Source organism: Hirundo rustica, chromosome 14, assembly GCF_015227805.2.
Source record: "Hirundo rustica isolate bHirRus1 chromosome 14, bHirRus1.pri.v3, whole genome shotgun sequence".
Lineage (NCBI taxonomy): Eukaryota > Metazoa > Chordata > Aves > Passeriformes > Hirundinidae > Hirundo > Hirundo rustica.
Window position 1 is genome coordinate 11,415,765 of NC_053463.1, and position 25,048 is coordinate 11,440,812.

The 25,048-nt window shown below is 37.1% G+C and overlaps 1 protein-coding gene across 5 annotated transcripts in view; it reads right to left on the reverse strand.

Annotated features, from left to right (window-relative positions):
- Nucleotides 1–2,303: 2,303 nt before the first annotated feature.
- Nucleotides 2,304–25,048, reverse strand: part of GABRB2 (gamma-aminobutyric acid type A receptor subunit beta2) — a 283,550-nt gene continuing 260,805 nt past the window's right edge. For 4 of the 5 annotated variants that reach the window (XM_058422536.1, XM_040078390.2, XM_040078389.1 and 1 more), the window contains 3 exons: nucleotides 23,308–23,552; nucleotides 10,019–10,069; nucleotides 2,304–6,410 (listed from right to left, as the gene is read on the reverse strand). In XM_058422536.1, coding sequence (XP_058278519.1) covers nucleotides 6,063–6,410; nucleotides 10,019–10,069; nucleotides 23,308–23,552 — 644 coding nt within the window. In that variant the 3' untranslated portion in view covers nucleotides 2,304–6,062. The remainder of the gene's footprint in view (nucleotides 6,411–10,018; nucleotides 10,070–23,307; nucleotides 23,553–25,048) is intronic. The other variant, XM_040078392.2, reaches the window with a different exon arrangement.

A 25,048-nucleotide genomic window follows, 5' to 3' on the forward strand; every position in this document is an offset into this window, starting at 1 on the left:
TTGACTCTGAGGAGGCGCTACTGAACTTCTGAGATTTTTCAGCTGTTCCAGCTCCTCTCAGCATTTCCTCACTGACCACCACCAGGCTTCTCTGTGTGCATTGCTCACAGTCCCCAGACACTCCAGTCCCCCAAGGGCTGCACAGGCAAATTAACACCATGCTGTGGTTCCCCCTTCCCATACTACACCTACTTTTCAGGTGCCTCAACACCCAACTTCTGACCCTTTTTGACCTAAATTCAGAGTTATTCACTTCGGATGAGAACTGAAATCTGCAGCTTTGAGAAAAGAGCCTGCCCAACATAACACAACTACATGTACATATTTTAGGTTTTCTTTATTTATATTTTTAAATTCAAGAATTACACACTAGCCAACATTATTATATATTTACATGCTGAAACTGGCTGCAATAGTTTTAAATTCAAGAAAATATCTCTTATGTGCTACTCATTTACAATCATCATTTTACTACCTCATATATCCCAGAGGTTAGCAGTCCTTTTGAGAAAGACATGAAGATCTGATGCAATGATATCCACTAGTATTTTGCATTTTCTAGCCATTGGAAAATGTGCATTATGTGCATATAAGAAAGGCTACAAGGTCATTAGTAAGGCTGATGATTACTACATTATGAAATAAATAGTACTAAGTAAAAGATAACTCAGAACTGTGCAAAGACAGTACTAACAGAACCATTTAAACACCCATGCCAATAAAAACGTGATAAAGTTAAATCATAGGCAATTTGTCAGAATTAATCATGTTTCAAATGTTCTTTTTGTCTTCAACTGAAAGTAACAGGACAGACCATGAACCATACAGCCTGGTGAGTATCTGCCAAATGACAGGAACAGTGAAAACATACAAAATGCTATCAAATTGGAATAGATGACCTCATGTCTGAAAAACATTAAAAAAATACAACCCTTAGTATGAAAGTAGAGGTGAGATCATTTAAGTTTCATTTTTTTGTCAAAGCACTTACAAAGAAAATAATTTTATATTTATGAACTGCTAGTGTTGCATATTCTTGTAGAGATGATCTATTTCAATTTTATATAATGGATATTTAAATTATTAGTATTTTTACAAAGTAGAATAGGGCAGTCTTTTGATCAACAACATTCCATTTGCTTCTTAAAAATTTAGACAAAGTTCCTAGTGCATTTTACTAAGCTTTACCTTTGGTGTTAAGCAGAGACTTTTTAGATTTCCCTTTTAAACAATTTCTGGAGTGAAGATTCTTTGGCTTTGGGGGACTATGCTATCTAACGACAGTCAAACATCCAGTTGTTTTGTTTGTTTTTCCTTTTTTTTAAAGAAAAATACAAGCCTACTATTAAATACCATAAGAGACAGATTTCAGAATCAGACAGATGCAATATGCAGGCTTCTATAATGAAATTGCCAACAGCTGAATTCTCACTTACCCTGGACACCTTCACCTCCCCTCTCACTGGAGGAACATAAAGATGCCTTACTGTAAGTGAAAACCAGGCCCTGACTTATTTGGCTAATCTGAGTACTGAGTGTGTGGCCTGAACACTTTCACCGTACAAAAGAATCAGCTGTGCCAATAGGAACATTGCCACGGTGGCTATTTTACACTACAGCACTTCCTGTACTATTTTATATCTGGAGTCCAAATCTGTTTATGCAAAAGGGTGTTTAAATTACTCTGCTAGAGCACTGCAATTATTGTACTTAATAAAAAAAAAAAAGTCACTGAACAAATACTGTATCTATCGACTGCTCATTTACAGCTTATTTAATTATTTACATAATTTTAGGACACATTAACCTAAACCATAAGTAGAATTAGCCTTTTGCCTTACCATAAAGTACAAATTAGAAGTTAAAAATGTTTAAGAAATCTTGATAGTATTTACACACGTTCAGCTTAAGTTATGGTTGCTCACATTGTATGTTCTATGTACACATAGCAAAATGTTTTGATCACTACTGATATAGTATTGTACCCTGGCCATCCCACCCTAGATTATTTTCTAGAAATAGTTACTATTTTTGCCTTTTATTTTCTTGGATCCCTAAGGAATTTGTTGGTTTTGAAAACTTACTAGTGGACAATGCTGTTATAAAAAGAGAGAGAAGAAATAGACAAGCAATGTGAGGACTAGTCTAATTCCAGATGCAAGGAGGTACAGTACTATCATCATGTCAAACAGTGCAATACTCCATACGAATCATAAGCATTGATCTGCTGATATAGAAATGCCCAGTTACCCTGTAGAGTAAGTTGTTTGGTTTTTTTTCTAAATACATTAATTTTTTTTTTCCTCAAAAATATATTCATACACTGGTTGATGGTAGAAACAAAACTATTATTAGCTTATTCCTTTAACACACCAACATGTGAATGTGTGTGCATATATATATATATATATACTCAGAATGTGTATATATACACACATATGTCCATACAGACATTTGGGGGAATGTCCATATGCACATACAGTTGGAAAATGTTTCACATCTGCTCACCTATGTTTAGCACTGTGTTATAGGATTGGAACACTGTCTAATAATTATAGTGAAAATTAATTGAGGTTTAATTTTAATGCATGTTTTCCTGAAATAAATAGGATATTTTCCCCAGGTGTAAGACCACCACTCATTTTCTCTATGCATTGTGCTTTTGTACCTTGCAGATTTTATGTCTTTTTTATTAGAATGTAAGAACCCTCTGAAGAACTCTGCCACATGCTGTTATCTAGGACTCTGTTTTCCTCCCCTGGGAATGAGAAAAGAAATGGTCACAATGTCATTGCTTGAGTCTTTCTTCCCAGTCATTGAACTGCAACAGGAGTTCATTCCTTATGCAACGTAACATTCCTTATGCAAACACAGAAATATGTTGCATGAATTTTCAGTTCTGGAAATGTGTATCATACTTACTAGCAGTCATGTACAGTATATATTTACAGATTGATCTCAAAGGTTTCATTAAAACTGTGCCATGTTATAATTCCCCCATGAATTTCACGAAGATGAAAAACACCTTAATTGCTGGCTATTATGTCTAATAGAACAATAAAATGTGCAACTATAATTATATTACAAGTTTTATCTAAATAATTAACTTTGCTATTTCATTTATTGAAACCAACAACAATTAACACGGTTAAAAAGATCTAGAATATTCATTTTCGGTCAATTCTAAAGTAAAGCAAATTTATTCTAGTTAACCTGGAGGGTAGCACACATAGCAAACCCCGTTACCTTATGTATGTTGGCATCATTTCCCACCTTCACTCAAGTATCTCAGGAGTAAGTGCTTACCTTGGGCTCGAGTTATGCTTTTTCCTTGATAGTGCCTCACCAGCCTTTCTCACCCCCACCTTTGTATATCACAGTGTTAAGCCTTAGTACAAAAATGGTAGAATCTTTCCCTTTCACTAATTTTATACATCACATTAATAGCCAGAAGAACATAGTAAAAGCAAAAGTGCTCCTTCCCCACAGATAATTTATCTTTCCTAGTGACACCTGAGCAGAAACCAAACATTTTCTTTCACTCCCTGAATAGCAACGTCAGAGAGTATTATGGCTTGTACTGTAGCTTCAGAAAAGTGAATGTGCAGTTCCAGGATTCGATCTCTGTGGTTTTTGTAATAGCTGAAGCAGTTACCAACGCAGAGAGTCAACATATTCCCTGTAAGGTTTTATATTTGATGTGTATCAATCACAGACAGGCTGTGAGCTCCCTGCAGTTGCACTCTGCTTCTGTGAAACAATAAAAGGGGCTGTCAGCTATCTCTGAAATGGAAGAAAAGCTTGTACAGGTGAATACTATAAAACTCCCTTCATTTAGGATAATTAATATAATTTTAAAAGAACAGACTTTGAAGAGAAATACTGAATTTTGATATGCTCCATTTCCTAAAATTGGGAAAAAAATGCAACATAACTCATACCTATCAGCTGAAATCCCACATGCATCTACAAAGGTTATTGCGTTACGCATGAAATGCAGTCACAAATTAAGTGTTTGAACAAAGAGCAAGTATTTGAATAAAAAATTTGACTTGGAAAGTTAATCACATGAGGAAAACCTGTCTACGTATTGCAGAGTCTGAGCCTGGAGGCAGTGTGAACTTCCTGGCAGGTAGGGTGTATTGCAAATCCCATCCCAGGCTCTAAAACTATCCTCCCTTATCTGAACCAGAAATAAGCATAGGAAGTGCTCAAAAAAAAAAAAAAGTCAGAATATTTGTCTATTAGCTCCCAGCACTATTCTCCTCCTATTAGTGTAATTCACTGTCAAACAGGGGGGGAAATCAAAAATAAAACCACAGAAACTTGTAAGAAAATTACTCTTCTAAAGTAAGAACAACAACAACAACAAAAATATATATATATATTATGTAAAATATTCTAAATAATTATTTTAGTACCCTGAAAAAAGACTTATACTCTCTAGTTCTTTCAAAGTTTTGTATACAGATGAGAGGTAGTATGGATGCAAGAGATGTGCCTTTTGCTTCTTGAAACATTGTGTCAAACAACATTGGGGATCTGATCTAGTAAAAGCCATCAAAAATCTTTACTTTTTATACAGTTCTTAAGACTGCTGCTTCATACAAAAAGGGTTCCACAGTGGAATAAGTGACAATTTTTTTTTTTTGTCTAAATTATTATTTTCTATTCTGTTTTGCCTGTAAAAATAAAGCTCAATGGAATGAAAAATACTCAACCTTTTAAATCAAGAAGTTTCCCAACGAAAAACTGAAATTTTATAGTTTTTCAATGGAAATCACTCTAAAGCAGGAAAAAATTCAAGAGTGCACTTCAACTCTTAAAGTGATGGCTAAGAATTTGTTTCCTTTAGAACAGTGCATTAAGGAAAACAAAAAGTGAAATGGTATTGCCTAATCCAGACTGAGAAAACACCCTGTCAGTACCTCAGATCTCGACTGCTGAAAGAGGTACACAACCTTTAACCAACAGCAGGAAGCATAAAGCAGGAAAGATGAAAACTTGGAAGAAATCACAACTCCACACAACTATTTCAGACTAAGGTGTGTACAAGTGACAACATTCATCTGCACCGTGTATATACATTTATATACACACACACACTTTTATTTATATATAGCCTCCTGTCTCCTTTCCCCTGCACTTTGTAATTGATCTCTCACTCCCCCTGCCCTGGAGAAAGGCAGGGCACCACTGGTTTCCTTCAGCCATCTACAGAATTACTATTTGGGCAATCAGTTTTGGCACTTTGGACAGATTCCCTTTCCCCAGCACAACCCAGCAGCATCTACCCATTCAGTGCTGATGCATTTTTATACTGTGCCTACATTCCTCTACTGATCCTAAACACAGTCACTGTGACTGTGAGCATATGTTCTCTCTTCAAAATACAAACAAACTAGTGTTTCTTGCTTCAGCTTCTGTGCAAACACCCCCAACCCCAATATTATCAGTCAAAGGTTCAGTTCTTTCAAAAAATAAAAGGAAATACCTGAATATGGTTGGGAAACCTCTGACCATCATCATCTTGGAAAGATGATAGGCACTACTTGTTTTCAAGTTTACACATTTAAAAAGTATAGTGTATGTGTTTCACAAGCATGAAAACTGAGTACACTCTCTTAAGTGTACATGCATGCCTTGGATGTGCACTTTCCCTAGAATGGCATGTACTGCTGTTGAAATTAAAACTTGTTTCTCAAACGCTGCTCTATAATTTGTATCACTGAACTCAAATGGCTATTTAAAAAAAAAAAAAAAAAAAAAAAAAAAAAAAAAAAAAAAAAAAAAAGAGACGGAAGTGATTTTCAAAACCCATTTGCCTTTACACTCAAAATACATTTATATTTTGATAAGGGGATATGTCCATACTGCAACTTAACATATATACGGTTTAGCGGATACAACCAAAACATAAAAACAGACCATAGAGTGGGCCAGCAACTAAGGTGTTTTAAAATAATTTTTTGTCCTGAATAGAATTTTTCCAAGTCCCACTTTTGGCTGTACAACCGATTTGAAGAGAAATCCAGTTCTTGCTTCCTGTGTGGCTTTGCTTCTTAGTTCACATAGTAAAGCCAATAGACAATATTGAAGAAGGAAAAAACAACAGGGAAGAATATGCGAGACCATCGATCTATGGCATTGACATCAGTCAAGTCAGGGATGGTGATTTTCAGCTGGGAAGCACGTCTCCTTAGCCTGCTTTTCTTCTGTGCCACGTGTCGCTCCAGGGCGTTGCGGCCGAAGCTGTGTCGAGGCAATCCAGCTTTCCGGTACTGGATACTCGAAGTGTCATAGGCCAGCATTGTGCTCCTAGGGTCCCCAAGCCCCATCACAGCCTCCGAGGCAGCCATCTCATTTTTAATTTCGAGCGTGCTCAACAAAATATTTTCATGTGGATCCATCTGTAAAAAAAAGTAAGAAAGCAGATTTAGCGGGAGGGAAGGGAAGGGAAGCCCAGTCAGTTGCAAACTGAAGCCATGCTGATAAGGACCATATCTAACATCACTGATTTATTGGATGTCAGCTCAAAAGACTCTAAGCATAGCTGTGATTATATTTATTATCATTTATTTGTGAGCTCAAGGAGAAATAGGGCCAGTATAGTATAATGCAATAAATGGTATTTCCCTAGATCTGATGTTAAGCAAGCACAAGCAATACCCGGGGACAGAGAACACCCTCAGCTCCTGAAAGTGGGATTCTGCAACTCAGTAGGATATCTGGGGCAAATATTGAACTTTTGGGGATTTTGGAGGGAAATCGAATGGAAAAGGATCTGCTTCGTTTTGGTTTTTCTTCTTTCAAATGAAAGCTTTGGCTCTGACATAAACTTCCATTATTCCTGCAGTGTCTCTGCCTCTATGAGTGAGGTACAGAGCACCGCACAAGAGAATGCCCATTTTAGGTTCCCATATTCCAAACAGGAGTGCTGGTTACTTGGAGAAAGGCAATAGTCTAACTCTATAGTCTAACTACAGCTATGTGGAAACTCCATGCCCCAGTACTAATAAATTTCATAAATACAGTGCATGCTGTAATAGCATGCTGCTGTGATAGCACAGATCTGCAATTTCAAGCAAGGAAAAATATATGCAGAATGTAATCACATCAAATGTACATTGAACAGTTGTTTCAATGGGTAGATTTAGCTACTATGCATTCTTTTAGGCAATTCTGTGGGGAAAAAAAAAAAAAAAAGCAATATTGTAGAGAAACCCCTTAAACAGTCAAGAGGACTTCAAAGATAAGGAACTAAATTCCACTCTTAGGCAATCTGGAGAAGATCTGGAGTGTGGTAGGAGATTTTAAAAAGAATTCATTTATAGAAAATAAATAAAAGTTATTTAGGAAGTTCTTCTCAGCCTTCCCTCTAAGCATGTACTTTGAATTGTGTGATAACAGATTATAATTAACTAAGAGTACGTACAAACAATAATAGCTAATGAGAAGCTAATTACACTGAATTAGTGATGGTAGTGCAGATGTACTCTGGGCCAAATAAGAGCAAAAACTGTCCCAGAGCTCCTTTAAGAATAACTCAGCCACATTATTCATTTATCATGTGCAGAATATATTCTATGATTATTATTCAAAGCGCAAAAAACTGTGACTTTTGTGGATTTCTAAACAATAACAGGCTATTATTATTAGATGTCAGCAGCAGGTACCTCCCTGCACAGCCCAGTGCAGACTGTATTTGCCATTATTAAAGCCCCTATTTAGTATTTACCATGGCAAGATGAGTGAACTGGTTTTAAAACAGTTGCTTTTTAGTAGCACCTCCTGCCCAGAGTTATGAACTGAGAAGCCAGAGGCTCACAAAGGTACTTTGGACCTACTGAAACACTGTCATTTGAGTGATTACATCTGTTCAAGTGATGCACAAAAACTAGTGTTGCTGAGATGACAGATTTCCCTCTCTCTCACTTTTTTCCACCCATCTGTGTGAGTTTGCACCCCTCTAGTTTCATTATATCTTAGTTATAAATCAAATGTCATGACTCAATGTGAATCAGAGAAAATCTTTCATTTTTGTTCGCTTTTCATCAAAGCCACATGAAATTTTTGAGATTTCCAGTCTGTTAGGGGAAATCAATCTATACTTGAAAAGTGCTGTAAAAATGGGAAAGTTGAGCTGGAACTCAAGAAACATTCCTTTAAGAACTCTGTAGCATGTTATTGAGCATAGTGAGGGAACACTGCTTCTATCCAGGAGGGGCATCAAATCAGTTCTCATCTGCATCAGACAAAACTAAGGTAAAAGAAGTACTCCAACAAAAGCATGTATCTGCAAAAGCTTTCAAATAGATCTATCAAACTTCTCAAGATGGATTTCAAGCATTATTTTCTAATGAGTGCATTTATTTGGAAAATTATTTTGTGATTTTTGGGGCAAAACAAAAGGGGATTAATTTTTTTTATTACAACTCAGACCAATCATAATACTCTCAGGGTCCTATAAATACAACAATAAGTTACAGGCACTTGGCATTCATTGATCCCCAAATGCCTAAAATCTCAAGAGATATGTTTCCTACATGAGGGGTGCAAAGTCATTTGGAAACTACATTTTCTATATTTTCATATAACCTCAGGAAAAGAAGTTTTAGTTCCAGTGACATCAGGGGAAGTTTGATACAACATCCACTAATGTAATGGGTTTAGCCCAGAACCTGGGTTATTTTCACCTCAATGTTGTGCATTCTAGGATACTATTTTTGGAAAGATTTTAGTGCCTTTTTTTTTTTTTTTTTTTTTTCCCACATCTTAAATCTTCTTAGGATGAATCTACTTTAAGCATTTTATCCTTTTGATCTGCAATGATATTAGAAATTTGAGTGTTCTTTACATATTTGCATACATTCTATGCAACACAGATGCAAGAAAGGCTATTTTAGTTTGCTAGAGTTAGACACAGACATGTTTCAGCAACATGATATCACTCCAGTAAACTTTTTTTTCTTAATGCAGCAAAATGCTGCAGATGTCTGGTAATCTTGGTAGCAGTTAGTAAGATTAGTGATGCTGAAAAAACATTAAGCAATATTCTAAACTGTCTTCTAGGGGAAAAATGTCTTCTGTACATATCACAATCATATCAGAGTTGAAGCACAACATTTTTCAATATTCCAAGACTTTTTCAGAATAAATAATGCAAAATCCAGTAAATTTTAGTGATGGGCAAATCTCCAAGTGTTACAACACCCAGGTAAACACCACAAAGTTCAGCTGCTTCTTGAGCACTAATTTTACCCTGCTGCATCTAGAATAATGAATTGACCATAAGAATAAATGCATTTTTTAATGATATATTGAATTTCCAACCCAAAGGAACGGGAAGGGAAGGGAAGGGAAGGGAAGGGAAGGGAAGGGAAGGGAAGGGAAGGGAAGGGAAGGGAAGGGAAGGGAAGGGAAGGGAAGGGAAGGGAAGGGAAGGGAAGGGAAGGGAAGGGAAGGGAAGGGAAGGGAAGGGAAGGGAAGGGATCTAACTCTTCAGCCTTTGTCAAAAGGTTCCCTGTCAGATTAGAGAGAGCTGGGAATGTTTTTTCCACCAAGTAGATTCGCCCAACTCTAACTAAAACATGCTTTTGTAACAAAGTGACGCCTGAGATAGAATGACAGTGAACTACATTTATTGTAAACAGCACCACCCATTCAAAAGGATCCCAAAGCGCTTTACAAGCATTAGAAAGAAGAACCACTTCACTTCTCAGTGAAGCACAATCACCTCTGAGGTGAAATGTGGTGACTGACAGTGCAGAACAACACACTTTATTTTAGTCGAGGAAATGGAGAATGTTGTAGCCAATTGAAACTATGGGGTGGGTGAGTGGTGGTGGGGAATGTTGGGTAAGCAGAACAGTTACGTAAATTGATATTTGGCCAGGTGCTTGGGGCTGAGATGACCACGCTATAAAAAAGTGCCATGGGATCTTTAATGACCGTAACCGGTCAAGACCTGGATTTTACGTCTCTGAGGATAAAAACATTAGAAAACAATGAAAGATACCTTTGTTGAATACATTTCTGGACAATGATATGTGCCAATTATTCTTCTGTCCTGTAAGTTAATAAAATCAAGACCAGTTTCCTTAGAGATAAGGCAGCTATTATCTTTCACTTAAAATTAAAGCACTGTAGGATAATAGTAGGACAAGTAATTAAAATATATAGGGACCTCTAAGCCAACAATTAGCATAGGTACATTCTGGCTTCAGAGGTACTATTACTGCCTTGCTCTGCTCCTCAAGGTAACATAATGTTGTGATGTAAATGTATTTTTCCAACTGGTCATTTGACCAAGGAAGATATGATGATATGAAAACAGTTATTAAAATTATTCTGGGGGGAAAGTAAGTGTAAAAGTGGTTTCAAAAGGAGGTGGAAGAAGGTTAAAAAGATCTCTTGGTGCTGAAGGATTGTTCAACCATAGAACTAGACTCTTTATGGTGAACAGGAGAGTTCAAACTTAATGGAGAAATTCCCAGGACAAGAAAGGAAGGGAGGATGAAGATGAAGAATAAGCAGCAGCAAGTTCTATGGAAATAAAAGGTGAGGCAGAAGTGGAGGAGAAATGACCAGAGCTCAGCAACCATGCAAGACACTGGGGTTTTTATAAACCAATCTTAAATGTGAATGACAAAATATATGATGCAAATGATTAATTTATAGGTCCAGGTCAAACGGAAGAAAACTGACTCTGGAGCCTTGAAAGTGGCATGACTTTTTTGATGGTCTCAAACAAAGGGTATACAGAGGAAAGCATAGAATTGTTACCATTATATATTCTTTCTGATACCTAAAAACTCCAAAATGATGGCTTTCTTGAGGAATTCCTCTTACAATAATATATTAGCAACTGTAAAATACAAGGAAATTACAACTCCCACAGACATTCGTAAGGAATTCTCCAAGTATGACCAGACCTCTGAAATGATTAACTTTCAGTAAGTCAGTTCCTTGGTGATTATGCTCTGCTCTTTTACCAAACACAGCTTTATAATACAAGAGAAATTTATACTGATGAATCGCAAAGATAAAATGCTGACACTTCTTTCTCATTCAGTGTTCATTTTCACCTGTACCCTTCAACTACAGGCAGGAACTGATGGCTCATTTTATGGTAGAGTGGATCAGAAACTGCATATAAAATTGTCAGTAGGGATGGAATTCCTGATAAAAAACCCCTTTGAAACAAAACAGTTGTAAATTGAAAAGAATTTTTTTTTTTTTTTTAATTAGACCTGCCATTAGACAAAAACAAAATCTGTTGAGTTAAACCATGAAGTCTAAACTGAAAGTACCCAGTCTATTGCAAAGATTAAACCCTGAAATTTAGCAGTTATATCTCCTGTGAAGTGACATTCCTGACAAATGAAGACAAAAATAAAGATCTCTTTCTTGATGAAGACTTACATGGCGTGTCTAGATATATAATTTGTTATAGATAAAGGTCTCAGTATCTATAGCATAGTTTCCCACCTCTTAAAAGCTGAGTTTTGCTTGGAACACCAGTAACATTCCATTCCTGACGAGTCACAGGAGCTCTATCAAAATCAGGTGAAAGTCTGACACGCACTTTACATGTAATAGGGATCTTCCTCCTCATCAGCAAGGTTTGACTTACTGAGTGGGAACCACTGAGCTCTGGGGACAGCCCTGACTACACAGGCAATGTGTGTGAGATAGATGTGTGTAAGCTGCTGCTGGGTTGAATCTGGATGAAAAAAACAAATAATGATTTTCAAAGGGCACCTGCCTGAAGCTATACTGGTATTTTTGACATGGTAAGACAGTCTGCTGAAATAAAGCTATAGAAATTTATAAAACACAAATGCCTAATAACTCAAAATATCCATATGTGAAACAATTTCTTTAACAATGCAACAAACCATGCATTTCCATTGTCTGTACAAAACTCAATTTACTGCCAGTATTGCAGTAACTGTTTATGAAACCAGGCTAGCATACATTGTTATACACCTGAGATTTGGGTCAGGATGTAAAGAGTGCAGTTAGAAGACAGTAAAATTGGGTAGACTTATAATTCCAGGTTGCTTCACTTGGTTTCAGACCAGAAAATTCAGAGAAGCTCTGCAAATTACAGAAGGATTTTCTTCAGGTTCTTTACCTTTTAAAGACTAAAAATCTAAGCATGACCTGCCCCCTGCAAGAAACCTGTAAGTTTAAAAAAAAAAAGAGGGTGAGGAAAAAATATAAGATCTGAACATGGAGCTTTAACATTGCTCTAAATACTTGCAAATCAATTTCTACACATCCATGTTTACCTTCTGATATATGTGATTTCTTGATCATGATCTTTAGTATTCATCAATAACTTAGTTGCAAGTATTGCAGGATTCTGGAGAAATGGTTGAAAATATAACTTCCTGTTGGTATACATTACTTAAACATGGGATTCTTTATATAAGGCACTGAAGAATGAGTGCCCAGAGAAAATGTGAGAGGGCAAAGCGTCTTTGGTTTGATGGCATTTGAATAGAACCTATGAAATAGAAACACGTTCAAACTGCTGCACAGAATCCAATAAGCTTCAAGTTTATATCAATGTCTTCTCAAAGACAATTTTCAGCCAGAATTTTTTTACTACTGACACATTTAGGAGGAAGCAAAGGCAGGTGATTTGGAACAGAAGACTTCTGGGCTGGCAATTAACAACAGCTTAAATCCTACTGTTTCACAAGAACCAAGGTGTTAGGCAATCCAAATTCTTAGTAATACTGTTCTGATGAAGTTATTTGCTATTTCTTTTTAAAAATATCATCCCATTTACAAGTATAAAATTAATTTTCGTAAAGATAATATAAATGAAGAATATATCAGCAAGAACCTGCATCTTAAGAGCAGCTCACTTCCATCTGTGATTAATAAAATTGAATTTTCATCAAGCCTTCATGACAATTATAAATCTCCCATTATAGTGTCTTACAAAATACAAATTAGCAGAAATATCTAGCTAGCACCAAAAATCTACTACAGAAACAGTGCAAAATTGCTTATATAAGCAAGTGTCATGAAAGATAAAAAATGCATCAAACACACGATTATCACAACTGGCAAAATTTCTAGGGTATGATTTGGATATAGTTATGTTTTTGAAATATGAACTAGATGGTAAAAATAAGGTTGTTAAGTTGCTCCTCTAGAACAGCTTCTGTAAAATATACTAAAGATGTTATTTTTCTTGTTTGAAGCCAAAAATATAATGTGCAAAGAACTATACAGCACATCCTTGTCATGAGAGTGGGTGGACTGAATGGCAGTCTACCAGTTTTCATCCATCTGACCATGATATCCTCACTTGTCAATAGATTTAGGCTTGTGGTTTTGAGGAAGACATAATTCTTGGGCCCAGCCCAAAGACAAACATGTTCAGAGACCGCAAGAGGTCCAAGGATAAAACTCTGGAGAGAAACTGCAACAAATTCAACAACGACAACAAAACTAAAAGAAAATCCCTGAGATTCTTTCCATGGAAAAAAATCACTGAGAAGATTTTGCTATAAAGAAAACAAAGATGAATTTCTAACATTTTATAACAAATTTCCAAATTAAAAAAAGACCCAGAAAAGTATTTCATATGATCATGTTCAGTGCTGATTTAGAAGCCTGAAACAGAGACAATTCCACAGCTATAGATACTGCAAGGCTCAGAGGACTAGTCCTGACAATATTAAAAGTCTTCTGCTTTAAAATTATGAAAAAAAGAACAAAGCTGACTAAATTAAAATGTTCCTGCACGACTTACTTGTACACTGATAGTCTGTTTCTTTGGGGAGAGTCTAACATTTTGTCACTCATTTCAAAATGAGTGACAAGAAACTTTCTCGCCAAGATATGGTTAGTCATTTAAAATCTGTTTCTGAGAAAATTTCTGTATATGCAAAATATATACCCATATTATGTATACTTAAAAAATTGTATTATACTTCAATTGTTTTTGTGTATGCATTAATTCCAGGGAAAAAAAAAAAAACTGGATTATAGTTTTCTTCACAACAAAAAAAAATCATAATGATTTAGGCTCTGTGACCTTTGCTGTTGCATCCTTCAGGCCACAAGTGTTAAGATTCCGACAACCACATTACCAGAACATGGAACTTGTTTTGAGAACACGAGCAAGGACAGGTGTGTAGAGCTTTCTGCACACAGCTGCAAGATGCACTAAATTCAGGGAGAAGTCTTGACAATTACACGGGGAAGAAAACTATATTCAAGTCTGTAACACTTCTTAAAAGAGGAATAGAGACATAAGAATTAAAAAAAGACATAGAATTCCATGTTCCAGTACAACCTTTTATCAATACAGAAGTATTCTTAAAACGAGTTTCTAAGGAGTAAAAAAAAAGATATATTCACATATTAGACATATTTTCTCTACATATAGACATATTTTCTCTACATATTTGAGTTTAGGCATAATCCTACCAATTTACCTACCTCATATTTTCCTAAGTTACATGAAACTGACTCCTGGTGTCTATTTATCTCCATATGCAGAATTCTGGGAAAGCAGTGGAACCCAAAAGAATTTGTAACTAAGTGAATTTACCAAGAAACATATGTCTTCATAGGCCAGCTTGACTGTTTCACTACATTTACTCATGTTTAAGCAATACAAACCCTAATATGCTTTAAAAAAGAGAAAAGTAAGTATTCAATTTCTGCATGTCTAAATGAATGGAGTCTTTAGAATGCCTTCTTGTATAAGAGAGTGACAAATGGTGACTGTAACAACATTATAATAATATTTCTGCCACTTAGTGACATCCAAGTGTACATTATCCAGTGATCTCAAAATTCATGAGCACAACTAGCTTGCCTTCTTTAGCACATACTATTTGCACTTACAACTTATGTTTTGGATAGAAGTTTGCCAGCTCTTGGCCACTGAGTTAAGCCTTGAGAAACTCTTTAGAGCTGATGTGTTTCAGGAAATTAATTAACAAATTTCCCTAGCCAGACATACCTTCTGGACTGCAGCTACATACATTTCTTCTACTTCACTGTACTTAATTTGTATTTTTTTGGGTCTCGTTTCTTCACAACTTGATATAATGACCTAAGCTTCACTAAGGGATTCTTTTATGAACTAAAAATTGTTTTCACGCCTGTGCTCAGGGTCACAGGCTGTAGATGCAGTACAAAAGCTAAGGGGAGAATGTGCTTCAAACAAGCATACAGGCACCAGTCTTACATTAATTAAATACGGCATTCAAAGGAGTGCAACTGGAGAAAAAAAAGCCTCATGCAGTTGACTTGACCTTTATTCAGATGTCATTTGGAATACCAGCACAGATCGTGGAAAATCACCTTCTGACTGCTTCTGCAAAGTGCTGTGAGCTCAAACTGGAACCTCCTCAAATTTCACTGCTATCCAAACTCTGCTTTGACAGAGCACGAAGAGGCTGGCCAAACATCCTGTGCATTGCTCACTGTTTCATATGCAAGTTGTTCCTTGAGAATGCATGAATGTAAATTTAGGAGAAAGGCTAAGGTTTTATAATCCACACCTACTTTATTACATGTCCCTCAATAAACTGCTGTGTAAGGAATATCTTCTGATCCTGAGTCAACAACCAGTCCTCGTGCAGCTTTACCAGCACTGCAAACAAAAGGAAAACTATCCTTGGAGAGAAAGAAAGAGGATGAATTCTTTCACTGACATCTGGACAGTGGCAGCATTAGCTCCAGCAATATAAAACAGTAAGGATTTGAGACAGAAAATTTAAGAGCTTCCTGTTGCCTTAGTGTTTTAATATCCTGTTCAGTTTATTAACTAAGTGTGTGCATATAACCGGTTTAGAAATCCTCTTTCTACCAAAAGCTTTTACATCTTGTTGTAAACACGTTGTACATGCTCATTCATGTTTTATACTAGAAGTACCTCTAGTCCATAGGGTATAAAGTGCCATTCTATGTAATAGGCACTGACTGGTTTTAGGTACCTTTGCAATAGTTTCTTCTCCCTGAAGATGCATTATGTGATTTCTTCAGATAGAAATGAACAAATATTGCTATGAACTGAAAAGGCCAGCGGCAAGCCAGCAGTAAATCAGTGGGGAAATAAAGGCATTAGCCAAGCCTAATTGTTTTGGAGCATTGCTTTGGAGCAAGGTCTATTATCTTGGGCCTACAGCCCTGCTAATGCATCTTCACACCACAGCCTGAAAATTGAAAGAGTGACCTTGTCTGTTTGCAGTGCATTGAAAGCCATCACAAGCTGCAAAAAGCCACAGGTACAGATCAGTGCATTCACTTTGGCTCAGGTTAACACACTCCTCCATCTAATCCACCCTTCCTTTTCTAGAGACATCTATGGATATGACAGAGAAAAAAAAAAAAAAAATACACAGGCTCTTCCAGTTATTCTCCAGTAAAGGGGTGAAAAGAAGTTTGGAGGCTGTCATGGGAAAGGTCAGGTAGCACACCAGCCCCTGAGCTGACTGTGCCATTTCCAGGTGTGCTGCTGTAACGGAGGGCATTTCTGGCACAATATGGAAAGTTCTGTCTCCCAGCTCCAAGAGCACCCATACATTAGTGAATCTGAAAGTGAGCATCTGGGGAAGGAGGATGCTGTGAGAGCCCTATTTCCCTGCTAGATTACACAACTGCCAGTCTATCCTCAGCCTACCAGCTGTGTAGCTGAAATAATTAGTGAATAATTGGGAAACAGACAATTGCATGCTTTTATTCCTCTCAAAGCTCTGATAAGGCAATGGAGTTCCTTCAGAGTGAAAGATCTGAGGGAAACTATTAAACTTGTCCAGCTAAACTTGGTCAGATTCCTTTCCTTGGTCAAAAAGCTGTAGGGAAAAAAACCGAGCAGCTTGAAGGGGAAGAAAGTTACCAAACACATCTGAGGGCAGGTTAAGTTTCTATTTGTTGTTGGCTTGCCAGCTCACCTCCTTTAGCAACCCTGTGCTAATCCAGATATAACAGTGGGCCAGGAGGATAATGACTTGCAAAGATACCTGTATTTGTTTGAACCTTCTTAGCTCCCTAAGCCCTTCATTAATATTTTGAGGACACTTCTATTGTATTCAAATCTATGAATGTGTGTTTAAACTCATTATCATACTGACATTCTTGGTACCCAAATTTTGGATTGAAAAATGCCATTAGTCTGACAGCTTCCCTTGTTCATGATTTGCACTATGAGCAGCAATGCACTGTCCCTTTCAGGTGTACTGACTGAACAGCTTATGTAATACAAAGAGGTCTGAGCAAAGAATTACTCATTGTTTTAAAAATACACTCAGTATATTTTAAAAGGTGTTTGTGTTCAGAAAAGAAACCTTATCTAAATATGCTAGCGATGTCACTTCACATTTATTTAAAGAAAATGAATAAATCTGTATAAACAGTTTTACAAAGCATTGCATAATACACTGACATTTTTCCCCTCTTTCCCAGAGGGAAATTTCTGTGTTACTGCCCACAATAACAGAGGAGGATTGCAAAATTAAAGGTAGTTTTATTTATGTGACTTATGTGATCGTGTACTTCAGGTATATTGTCTATGCATTGGAGCAGTCTCTGTGCTTTAAGCTAAGTTGGAAATATGTGAACTTTATTACTGCAACTGCATCCAATCTAAAACCACATTTAGTGATGTATTTACATGTATTTTATATTACGCAAAACATAATGCTGCTTCTGTGAAGTGGCAAATCAATTTATTTGAAAGAACGTAGCTAAGAAATTATATATAAGGAATGTTAATTTGCAATAATTTACTCTTATAAACCTAGATGACTTAACTATAAAGAAAAAAAATAAATAATTTAGAAATAACTTAAACACTACCTGAATAACATACAGGTAAGAATTAGACTAGAAATGAAAGAAAGGTGCACCAAACCATTATGTGGCAATGCCTCTGTAAGGTTTGATATCTGAGTAGAAAAAGGGAAGCATCATATCCTGTTTCTAGGTAATATCCTGCTAAGGAAACTATTGTGATTTTGAAGAAAAGACTGACCAGGAGCTCCTTAAAGAGACAGAACTGTGGCTCTTCCTCTAATGAGAATCTTCATGTAGGAAGTGCTCCCAATACTCACACTGACTGTCACCTCTCCTGTCTGACACGTTTCAGCCTTGGATGCTGTGGAAGAGGATGACACAGAGCTGCTTTTCCATGGGAATCACCTCTTGTCAAACATTCATATGGCAAGAAGCGCTTTACAGAGGAAGAAAAGTCAGCCTTTCATTTGTCACGGTCTTTAAAGTGGCAGTCCGGCTTTTACCACCCTGCTGGAGGTTTTCTGATCCATCCAGAATAACAAATGTAGATTTAATTGATATTGAGAAGCATTTTCACCCTACTTATGCCTTGAGAGTAGTCTATTAATGTACATAGTTTGGATCAAATGAGTCAGATGAGCACTGTAGAAAAACCAGCAATAGAATCCAATAGATGTAACAGCAGCTTTTGCAGCTGGTTGACAGGAAACTTGGTAACACTGGAGAACACATGGGAAATATAGAACTTGGCAGGTGATCAGACAGCAAATGTCTAGAAGATATATCAGACTCATCACAACGGTCAGCAGCAGCAAGCCCATCTAAATCTGAGTTCTAAGATGGAAATTATTAGAATTATAAAATTATTAGAAACAAGAAAGTAAGAGTAAATTTAAAAATTAATCAAAAATAACTTGGCTCCTGGATTCTGGAAAAAATGTAAGGAGAATAAATCAGCTCTGAGAGAGCATGAAGACATGCATTATCTGAGCTCTCGTAACAGAAATGAAACTTATTTAAATGGCTGGGGTTCTGCATAAAAAATCATTTGCAGTTGTACCAGGCTCTACACTGAAATTGTGGTTAGGTGAATCATCTTGGTGACAAAGCCAGATTTCATAAGGAGAAAATCTAAGAGTTATATGACAGTAGCTTGTTTCCCTCCCCTAACCACCTTCTATCCCAAAAGGAAACAACAAAAGAAAATTACAATGAAAAGAAAAAACAGGGTCATAGAGGTTTCTGGACCAAATCCTTCTAGACCATATGTATGTAGCTACTGAAGGAGAAGATATGATTTATGGACTGCAGTAAAGCCTTTGATACATTATCTTAAAACACAAGAGATAGCATGTCCCAGAAGCATGTAGAAGTACCCAGAGGAAGACAGGTGAATAATATTGGAAAGTCAGAGGCTGGAATTTGGCCCTCTATTTCAATGTTAATCATCTTGAAGAAGCACAGACAATGTTAGCATGAAGATTCATGAAATGCAAAGGACGAAAAGAACACTGATAACCATCAACATTCTTATCTTAAATACAAAAGTTCACAGAATAAAAAGCCATAACAATGGCTTAGAGTACATATACCATACTTTATGACATGCCAGGTCCTCAAGCAGACATAGGACACCCCGGTGTGCATATCCTTACAGACACTTGCAGTACTGAGCAAAACAGTCTTCAAAACAGAAGAGACTGAGAAACTCGAGACTACCAAGGCAAGAAAGGCTTTTCATGACATAAGACAAAAAACTTTAAAAGAGAGGTGAGGAACTTACAAGAACGCTATCTCAAATAAATGAAGGTTGTCTAGAGTAAGAAGAAAGCCAGTGATTTATCTACAAGCAACAATATGATTGTTTACAGAAAGAAAAACTAGTCTTGACAAGGGAAAAGATGATGAGTTAGACTAAAGGAACAAACTGCTAAACGCAGCTTGAGAAATTTCAAGAGTGGAATGATGATACCCACAGCCATTTTTATCTGAACACACTGCAAAGAAAATCAAGCAAGTCCAATATGATTTAACAAGTCTGTTCTGCTGGTAACTGAGTCTGAATCTTCCTTGAGTTTTATGTTCTTTTAAATTTCTACATGATTCTATTGCACAGTATCCAAGAAGCAATTCAAGATATATGCCCCATTCCTTCTCTACCTTTCCATTACCTCAAACAGAATCAAGTCTTTGAAAATGGAGTATATCTTATGTAATGATTCAGACTAGATATATGGAAGATTTTTTTTAAGTGAGAGTGATGAAACAACAGAAGAGGTTACCCAGAGAGGTGGTGGTTGCCCCAGGGATCCAAGGTCACATTGGATGGTGCCCTAAGCAACCTGATCTAGCTGAAGATGACTCTGCTCATTAAAATGAAGTTGGAGTAGGTGACCTTTAAAGGTTCCTTCCAACTCAAACTACTCCATGATTTAAAAAACAAAACAAAACAACCCACGAACTACCACATTTTGCATATGATATAAATATGTTATGAAATTTAAATAAAGATTTGGCCACAGTTTCATCTGGAATAGCCCTGGGGAAGTTCTGCAGCCAGCCTGATGGAGTCCACTCAAATGGAAAAAACAGGACACCTGAGTCACCAAATCTCCAAGAGATTGCAATGGATTCAGCAGATACCATATTCATGGAAAAAAGCTTCTGTTGCATACTGTTTTGTAGGCTTTCTCATATCTTTTGAATAACAAAAGCAAAAATAGAGAAATTACCAGTGCCCATGTCCACCCTGGAATCTGTCCCTGAGAGAGAATTCAACAGCATAAAGGGAGCATGAATTAACTTCTCCTTTGATTTTGCAAGCAGCTGTGGATGAGAGGACCAACCAGCATTTCTCCTCTCACCACCTTCTGCTGATTGAAAATGAGATTATTACCAAACAAGAGTGTTGGAATTGCAAGTAAGCCATTACAGATTTTCTGGTCTATAAAGTATAAGCAAAGATGCTGCATTGCAAATAGCAGTTTCAGTAAATGCTATTTATCCACCTGTTTTACAGTGCCAATGCTGAATGCAGTAACAGACGTTGTTTTGTGTAGAAGTTTTCAGCCTCATGTTTTGAGGTTTATTCTTCATGGCATCAATCTTCTCTCGTACAGTATCTGATTCTGATGAATTCATAATATTGCACACAGTGATTCAAGAGGAATCTCGTAATATCACAAAAGAACACTCATACCTTGTAAAATCAGGCCTTCACTATTGGAGCCTAGTTGAAGATGGAGTGTTTGTATGATCCCATTTCTAAAATATGTTGATTTTTGTGAAAAACTGTTTCTGAACTAATTTCAGCAGTTCAGACCTCTTTTTGATTCTTATAAATGAAAATAATTACATAATATTTGTCTCCCTTTAATAGATAAAATATTCAGGTCCATTAAATATTAATATGTTTTCTCGCTGCTGGTCAAACAACAAGAACAGCTGTCAGGTCCTTTCCTTCTCCCCAGAGCAGTCTCTTGCAGCAGGACAAGTTCTCTGCTCCTCTCCTATTTGATTCCGTCTATTGCTTAAAGGATTGCAAACCTGATTACCAGAGCAGAGTGGATCGGGATACCAGAGCAGAACTGCCATAGACTGTTAACCATGCTGAGTATAAAAAAATACAAATCATGTAAAGTTGTTACTTGTGTTCCACGGTATACCTTGTGTCAATCCTCTCAGCTGGTGAATTTCTGCAGCAGTTATTGAAATTAATTTACTCTGCCTAGCAAATTGGATTAGCATACCAGTTAGTGCTTTCAAATTCTTCTTCATGATCAGCAATTTGCCACTGGACTTTGGATATTCTTTTACTCAGCTGAAAGATCTATTGTTTGAAGAAGAATATTGAAAACACAAGTGAAGCAAAGTGTACAAAAATATTTCTTAGCTAGTGGTGGCACTCTGACATCTGTGGATCTTAAATTTCCATTGATGTTAGAGGAAAGACTGCAGGTAAATGCAGGTCTAATCTTACAAAATTACTTACAGGATAGTTTATAGCATTTTTAAAGTGAAATTTAATTTAAAAAACCACAAAACCTTTAAAATTTTTTTCATTGCTGAAAATCACCAATAGAAATAAAAACATGTTACAGTGTCTTAATGAAGTTTACAATGCTAAAAGATACTATATGGTAACATAACATCAAAGTTAAAGCCATCATTATGAGTGTGCATTAATTCATTGAAATATGTTTCTCTCCAATCAAAAAGAAAAAAATAAACCAAAGAATGGATGGAATCTGAACCACAGCAACATAACTCTCCTTCTTAAAAGACTATAAACTACAACCTATAAAACTATTTTGTGCTAACAACATGTGATGGATTTTTGGAATAAAATGTTCTGTCTGCAGGCCTACTGTGTGTGTACAGGCTCTGAACAAACATTAGAAATTTCACTACTAGAGCTTAAGTATGAAACTTAAGTTTCCAATTGACAAATAATCCCTTGTTTTTTCCTAATGCAGATTTTTTTTTATTCTCACTTTGATTTTTTTCTCCTTGGACTGTAATGATGAATTACAACTCAAAGATCTTCCCCTGTCAAAAAAACCCCCAAACCCAAAAAACCAAAAACGAAAAAAAAACCAAACCAAAACCAAAACAAACCAACAAAAACCACAGAAAACCCCAACCCCCCCGAACCGCCAACAAACAAACAAACAAACAAACAATCCCACAACCCCCTCACTCTCTCCAAAAACCCCCCAAACCTCCAAAAATAATTCAACCTTATTTAACTTTCCAATTTTGCATGTGTGTGAATGTTTATACATTTTAGACTGAGAACACTTTTGCATTCAGCATAGATTTGCCACTGTGTCAAATTCATCCCCAAATGGTCAAAGCGATAAATTACAAGTGCTTTATGATAAGTGCCCCATTTGGATAATGGATAAAGCATAATGGATACTTTTCCCAGAAGTGTGTATCTTGGCAAATATCTTCTCTGCCTCAATTCTCCATCCCTAGGCAGCAACTTTTAGATTCAAAATTAAGTACACAGCACATTGATGGTTTATTTCTGAGAAGTTCCTCATTTAGTCAATAGTATCCTGGCCCATTATACATTGAAAATATGCAAATTTGTCAAGCTTTAAACACTTCTGTGGCAAATATTTCTTATCCAGCTCATCTGAAAGATTTATGAAAGCAGGTTAAATTTAGGTTTTAGTTGCAATGTTCCATACAGCTCTTACTAGAATATACAGCCATCATTTTGGATTTATTCCTTTGGAAACAGATTGTACATATTCAAATCTACATTCTGACTAAGAAAACATCTCTCAGTAAAGCTTCACTGACTGCATGCTTTAGAGACAACTCATTCAGCTCTCCAAGCTAGAGGGCAGCATTCATTGCTGAGGTGGCTAAGTACACTGCTCTGCAGAGCTAAGACAAGGTCATCATAATTCCACTCCACTCATTTTCTACAAGAAATTACATTTAAAAGCACTGTCTGACAGAAATGAGAGTATGCCTTCCTGGGGAAATGCTTAAAAATTTATCCCCATTACAGTTTACCTTATTGACATCCATTCTCAACTTCTCATTGTTGGCACTGGCAGCTTTTTCTGCTGCTTTCTTTTGACGCTGAGGTCCTCTGCCAAAGAAGATGTAGTTGACCAATGCATACTCCAGCAGAGCCATGAAAACGAAGACAAAACATCCCATAAGGTACATATCAATAGCTTTCACATATGGAATTTTGGGAAGAGTCTCTCGAAGATGGGTGTTAATTGTTGTCATCGTGAGCACGGTTGTGATTCCTGGAAAAAAGAATTGACAAGCCTAGTGATTTAAATAATTTTAATTTATTTTCTATATTAAGAATAATTTATACTATTCAAATGCTAGAAGAAAAAAATATTTTTTTTTCTCTGAGTGGAAAAAAGATATCTCTAACTTCTGTCCATATTCATAGAATCCTAGAAAGGTTTGGGTTGGAAGGGATCTTCAAAACTCTCTAGTACCATGGGCAGGGAACCTGCCACTAGACCATATTGCTCATAACCCCATCTGCCCTGGCCTCAAATGTTTCCAGGGATGGGGAAGCCCCAAGACCAGGCAACAGGATCCATTGTCTCACTACACTCACAGTGAAGAATCTCTTCCTAAAATCTAATCTAAATCCACATGCTGTCAGTTTAAAGGCATTCTCCTTTGTCCCAAGTCCCTCTCCAGATCTCTTGGAGCTCTTTTAGGCTCTCTAAAGTGTTCTAAGGTCTCTCTGAAGCCTTCTCTGCTCTAGGCTGAACAGTTCCAACTCCCTGTCTTCCTACAGAGAGGTGCTCCAGACACACAATTATCTCTGTGACATTTCTCCAGCCTGTTAAGGTCCCTCTGGGTGGCATCTCTTCCCTCCAGCATGTGGAAAGCACCACACAGCTCAGCACCTTGCTGAGGATTCTCTCAGTCCCATTGTCCATGTTGCTGACAGAGATGTTAAGCAGCACCAATCCCAGCACAGACCTCTGAGGACACTTGTCACTGGTCCCTACTTGGACATCAAACTGTTGACAACAACTATTTAAGTGCAATCATCCAGCCAATTTCTTATCCACTGAGTGGTCCACCCAACAAATCCATGACTCTTCAGTTTAGAGAGAAGGATCTCATGTATAACAGTGTCAGATGCTTTGCACATGTCCAGGTAGATGACATCAGTTGCTCTTCCCTCATTCCACAAGTGTTGGGACCGTGTTGTAGATGGCCACAGACTTTGTCAGGCACAACTTGCCGTTAGTGAAGCCAGGCTGGTTCTCATCAATCACCTCCTTAGTTTCCATGTGCCTTAGCATAATTTCCAGGAGGATCTGCTCTATGACCTTGACAGGCACCAACATGAGACTGACAGTTCTGGAGTTCTCCAAGTCTTCTTTTTTCCCCTTCCTCTTAAAAAGAGGGGCCTTGCTTCCACTTTTCCAGTCAGTGAAACTTCACCAGACTGCCATGGCTTCTCCAATGTCATGTATTGAGTTTTAGCCAATTCACTTGCCAGTTCCCTCAGGACCTGTGGATGCATCTCATCAGGTCCCATAGAGCTGTGTTCGGGATGCCCAGGTTCTTCAGAGGGTCTCAAACAAGATCTCTTAAGCAGGTGGTTCCTCATTCTCCCAGTCCCAGCCTTTGCCTCCTGCAGCTCAGGCAATGTGTCTGGAGCCCTTGTCCATGAGAGCAAGGCATTCAAAAGGTGTTCAGCACCTCAGTCTTCTCCAGATCCGGGGTATCCAGCCCCCTGTTTCAGAGGGGACTCCCATTTTCT